General features: G+C 44.4%; 1 protein-coding gene across 1 annotated transcript in view; it reads left to right on the forward strand.

Annotated features, from left to right (window-relative positions):
• Positions 1 to 6000, forward strand: part of LOC138964780 (chorion peroxidase-like) — a 31292-nt gene that overhangs the window by 3463 nt on the left and 21829 nt on the right. The window contains exons 2-3 of the mRNA XM_070336822.1: positions 2650 to 2771; positions 3822 to 3945. Of these exons, the coding sequence (XP_070192923.1) occupies positions 2650 to 2771; positions 3822 to 3945 (246 nt within the window). The remainder of the gene's footprint in view (positions 1 to 2649; positions 2772 to 3821; positions 3946 to 6000) is intronic.

A 6000-nucleotide genomic window follows, 5' to 3' on the forward strand; every position in this document is an offset into this window, starting at 1 on the left:
TCGGAACAGCAAGAAAGTTTTCACCTGTGTCAGCATATCAGCATTTTGCAGTGTGTGTGTGTGTGTTTGTGTGTGTTTGTGTTCGTGCGTGCGTCCGTGCTTGCGTGCGTGTGTGTGTTCGTGCGTGCGTGCGTGTGTGTGTGTATGTGTGTGTTTGTGTGTGTGCGTGCGTTTTGTGCGTGCGTTTCGTGCGTGCTTGTATGTGTGTGTGTGGATGTAGGTGTGTCAGTATGTGTGTGTCTGTGTGTGTGTGTGTGTGTGTGTGTGTGTGTGTGTGTGTGTGTGCTTTCACGCACATGTTTTCTATGACATCATAGACATTTAATACCTTTGATTTATATCTTGATGGAAACGTTTATATTAATCCAAACTCACATAAGTGTCAGTGACAGCATTGCTAGCGGCCTGGGCGTACACTTAATGTTTCGAACATGTGACCAGAACATTATATTGTGTGAATGGTGTGAATGGTGCTATACTGAATGAAAGAGTGTGACATGAAGTTCTTGTACATCATTGTAAAGAGTGTGCATGACGTTTTAGTTTAGATGTCAAGCGCTTAGAGCAAGCCTTTTTAACGAAAGTTTTTGATTTAGCGCTATATAAATGTTCTTATTATTATTATTATTATTATTATATTACTATTATTTCAAAACGCTAGTTAGAAAGAGAGCCAACTCATTGAGAGGTAAAGTTTGCGCGTCGTATGTGGGACTAAGTGCAGGGCTCTCTGCACCGTTAGGTGTGGTCTTAGATTGTGTCTGTTCTTTGACACCACCATCTGTCTACACGTGACCAATAGGCCTAAATAGGGGTGGACAGTGGGGTGGGGAGGGGGGGGGTGTACTGAGTGCACGTGCTCTCCCCTCCAGCTGAAAAAGAGTTCTGAACCATCATCGTCAAATAATGTATATTTCATGCTGTTTCAGACGCACAGGAATAAGTTCTCTGCTTGTTCTTGTTCTTGTTCTTGGCCTGGGTTTGTGTGCCGTGACTGTCACGTGCATTCATTGGCACGAGGGACTACTACGCGTATCGCTGTCCCCACCCCCCCCCCCCCCCCCCCCCCGCCATTTAGGCATTCATACTTCGATTTGGGGGGAGAATCTCGTATGAAAATGCTGCGCATCAGCATCACACGCTACCACTAAGACAACGTGTAAAACGTGCCAACCTAAGAAAATCCCACACCGCCTTCAGTACGTGTTATTTTTGCCAGTGGACAATATATGTTTAACCTAGAAATAGTTATTATGTTTTCCTCATTCCGCCGAGGCTCTTGTCTCACTGAACTCACTGTTCGTAGTCATCGGGTTGAACTGATAAATGACAATCATTTGCATACAAAATAATTCATGAAGTATAGCCCGGCATTAGGAGCATGATGTTCTCTGTTCCTAGACGGATGGCCACTTTTAAAGTGTCCGCAAGTCATGGTTTGTTAACAACGTCCCCCCCCCCCCCACCCTCCCCCCCCCCCCCCCCCACCGTAAGTGAGGTAATGTATATGTTTCACTCTGTCTGTTTGTCTCTCTGTCCTTCTGTCTACTATCAGATCTCTGGTGTTCACGGGCCGAAAGTTGTGTGTTGCTTGAAAGTGGGAGATATTCGATCGTAGTATATAATCAGGTCCTTACCTTAAATGGTCGAGTGGACGGAAACGACGGCGTTCTCTAGTATCTACTGTGCACGTTACACGTGAAAAGTCGTAATAATGATAACTCTAGATACTGCTTTTGTTCTTGAGTTCTTTTCCCTGAATCGCCGATCGTTTCACACCTTTTCTCAGAGAGAAACTGAAAGAGAAGGGAAAACGGGGGCTGCCTGACCGCGATAAGGTCAACCGTTTGTTTTGGGTTGGACAGACCTTTCATTTGGGTTCATGTGTGTGTGTGTGTGTGTGTGTGTTTGTGTGTCTGTGTCAGTGAGTTAGACTGAGAGTGTTTGTGTGCGTGTGCGTCAGTGTAGTAGTAGTAGCAGCAGCAGCAATATTAGTAGTAGTATGGAGGGGAAGATGGGAAACAAGTGTACACAAAATTACCAGCACAAAAAATAAAAACAATAATAAACTGTATCAGTAATGATGACACTTCGACTTCAGACCTCGTTAGCAGTTTACATGTTTCTCTTCGCTTTCTGTGTACATTTTTCGGTATATTTTCTAAAAGCTGAAGTGGGGTAACTTTTACAGAAAAAGACAACACGTCAACAGTTACCAGGATTGGTACATTCTTAATCAATATTTCAACATGATAAAGAAAGAGAAGAAAGCGCTCGAGGATGAAAGTCGCTTGTTCATTTCAATGATTGTTATTCTCTCAGGTGCCAGGAGACGGGTTCCGAATAACTCTCACTAACTCTATTACACATGTCGTATGCATTTAGAGTGCTTACTTCCCTTTGTTTATCAGATCTGTAAACTGAACTCTGGCTCATTTGTTTAACATTCTCAACATTTCGACAGTTTCTCATTGATTCTTCTGCTTCTCCGTTCATGGGCTGAAACTCCCACGTTCACTCATGTTTTTGCACAAGTGGGTTTTTACGTGTATGACCGTTTTTACCCCGCCATTCAGGCAGCCATACGCCGCTTTGACTGCAAAAAGGGGAGTAACTTTGTAAAGCTGAATGGAATATGTTCTTTTCCAGGCGGGTTGATCATCTCTGACGGAACCTTCGTGCTGTGCGGCACATCCCCTGAGCTGTCCGCTATGCACAGCACTGGCAGCATCAGGGGTGGGGTCGACACGCTGCACCAAGTCATTCGAGAGGTAAGGGGCTTCGCTCACCTATGTAACTTCAGCATGACAGACGACGCACTGCAGATTATCACAGCCCGCTACACGTTGCGTGAAAGGAAAACAGGCCAAGTTCTGGTCATAATCTCCTACGCAGCATAAATAATATGCAGTGCGGCGTCTGTGCCGCTGACTCTGCGCAGGTATATTCTGCCCATAAGGGGCAAATTATACCTACGCAGAGTCAGCGGCGCTGCATGCTGCGATATGGATTATGACGAGTACTTGGCCTGTTTTCTTTTCACCCAACGTGCAGCGGGCTGTGAAAAAAAAAATTACCTCAATAATTTGCAGTGCGTCGTATGTGCCGCTGACTCTGCGCAGATGTAATTTGCCCCTAAGCGGAGGCCCGGTGTACCAGCCTAGTCTGACCGCAGTCCGTTTTGACCGGGAGGTCATTCTGGGCTCGCCGATTTTTACCGGGCGGTTATTCTGGGCTAGCCAATTTTGATCGGGAGGTCATTCTGGGCTAGCCAATTTTGACCGGGCGGTCATTCTGGGCTAGTCAGTTTTGACCCCCTCTAGTCAATAAGCTTTATACTTTATATTTCCATGTACATTTTCAATTTTTTAGTTATTCACTATAATATTTGAGAAAAATACCTTTAGATACTCGTTGGCAATGTGTTTAAAGACATACTAACGCACTCCCGTGTTTACAAAGTGTAGTTTGCCCACAATCGATGTCAAACGCACCATAAGACCATATAATGACGATACGTCACCATGCGCGGACCATAATACATGCATTACAGCTTATTCTAGCCTCTGAAAAAGTGAGGATGTCAACAAAGCCGCGGTGTTCTCTCCCTTGCATCAACGTTACATGTGTTGCCAAATCTATAAATAGGACGATCCAGATCAAAATGAAAATTCAAATATCTCAACATTTAAGGGGTCCTAGACCACAATATTTTGCAGGGAACTTAATTTAGTCTGTCTCCAGCTGTTGGTAAAGCAATTAGCGTGTATAGTCATCGAGTACATATGGCTTTAATACTGAACCATTGCTCAATTTTTCAGCCATGCGAGGGCCGCAGAAGGTCTGAGCGACGGTACAGAACCTACGATGGAACCTGCAACTCTGGTAGTGAACGAGGGGCAGCCTTCTCTTACGTCAAGCGATTTATGCCACCTCATTATCAAGGTCGGTGAGAGAAATTAAAGTTTTACGCCCTCACGGCGAAGCTATTACAGTGATGGCGCTAGTATTTTTTCAAACCGGTACGCAAACTTTTATGATGTAAACAGTCCAGAAAAAAACGGTAGGCTGGTCATTGGAACCAGTTATAGTCCAACTCAGAGTACTGGTTTTATTGTCCTACCAGCAAAAAAACCCACCCGTTCTAAAAAAACAACCGGTAGGTATAACCGGCAGCCAATTTTGTTCTGGTAATTGCTCGTTTCAACCGGTAAAATACCGGTAATTACCGGTTTACGCCAATACTGTATTAGGTGCAAATGAGATGGGGAAACCCTGGCTTTGTATAGAAAAAGAAACTTTAAAAAAAACTATAACTCATAAAAAAAAGATAAAAAGAATGGGGCGGGGGGGGTGGGGGTGAGTGTGTGGGATGGGGATGGGGGTGGTTGTGGGGGGGGGGGGGGTCGGGTTGGGGGTAAAGAATTGCAGACAGTTTGCTGCCGGCGGCTTGAGGTTGGCTTTCGAGAAGGCGTCTATATATAGTTTGTTTGAGTTCAGTTTTCCTAAACTTTAGGCAGCTTTAGACACTACGAGTAAAGAAGCTGCTTTTTTCTCTCAAGTGGACGAATAAGAAAAACAACAATCTATTAATGACGAAGTGTGGTCACTTATCGTCGGATGCTGTTTCTTCATGGATGATAGATGATTTTTGTTTTGTGTTTGTTTGTTCAATGTTAAACAGACTTGTATATTGTGGGCTACGTAATTTGGAAGAAAGGGGGTGAAGTTTTCTATAAGTAATTTGCTTACTGCATCGGGAGATTTAGGGGAGAACAGAAATGGGACTGGGTGGCCGAGTGGTAACGCACTTGCGCTCGGAAGCGAGAGGTTGCGTGTTCAGGCCTGGGTCAGGCCGCAATTTTCTCCCCCCTTTCCCAACCTAGGTGGTGGGTTCAAGTGCTAGTCTTTCGGATGAGACGAAAAACCGAGGTCCCTTCGTGTACACTACATTGGGGTGTGCACGTTAAAGGCACAGTGCAGCTCACAGCCTTCGTTTTGCGTTTTTGTTGCAGCTGAGTGCATTATTTTACAGTTCAAAAATCCTTCTATGGGTAGTAAAACAAACCCAAAACTACCCAACGACGACATCTGTGAAGCTCGACAGTTTCTTGTTCACGCGCGTGCATAAATTAACCTAGTTATTACGTGGTGTTTGGTCGGAGTTCGATTCAACTCAGTGATTCCGGCCTCCATTTTGTTTTACACAAACTCATGATCATGTCTGACATAGTTTGCTAGTGACATGTCTTTTTGTGCATGATGTGGTGATCTACCTGATCTAAATTTAGATCCAAAAAAAGGTCAAGACCAGCCGGGTCCGAGTACGAAATTAATTCGTAAAAAAATCGCAGTTCTTGACTCTTTGGGTGCAAGTCAATGAAACTTGGTAGTTCTTCTAACGGATAGCTGCCTGAGGTATGACTAAAAGCCCCAGGGGCTCCGTGCACCTGGATTTGACAAGTTCAGTACCTTTAAAGATCCCACGATTGACAAAAGGGTCTTTCCTGGCAAAATTGTATGGGCATAGATAAAAATGTCCATCAAATACCCGTGGGACTTGGAATAAAGTAAAAAAAAAATTCCATCTCACACGGCATTAAGTCTCAGGAAACATGAATACACGCATGCAGGAAAAAAAATATGGGTAGCGCCGTATGTATGGCAGCTCGCTTTCCCCGGGGAGAAAGCAGCCCGAATTTCCATGAGGGTAACCTCACTGGACTGTAAATCTTATCCATCCAATCCAATCCAAATTTGTTTTGCACCAATACGAACACAACGCGAGGTCTCAGACAGAAACGAACACAGCCAACCAAGAAAAAACATTCTGCACAAGTCCCCAGACAGCTCCCGGTAATAATCAAAACTGCCACATTAAAATTTGCATTAGACAACATATATTACTTTGGGGTAGGTCACGAAACCAATGGGTTTTGTTTGTTCGTATTTATTTCTCTGAGGACTAGCTAGGAGATACAAGTAATGGGCATGGGCTGG

Source organism: Littorina saxatilis, linkage group LG4 (genome assembly GCF_037325665.1).
Source record: "Littorina saxatilis isolate snail1 linkage group LG4, US_GU_Lsax_2.0, whole genome shotgun sequence".
NCBI classification, from domain to species: Eukaryota; Metazoa; Mollusca; class Gastropoda; order Littorinimorpha; family Littorinidae; genus Littorina; species Littorina saxatilis.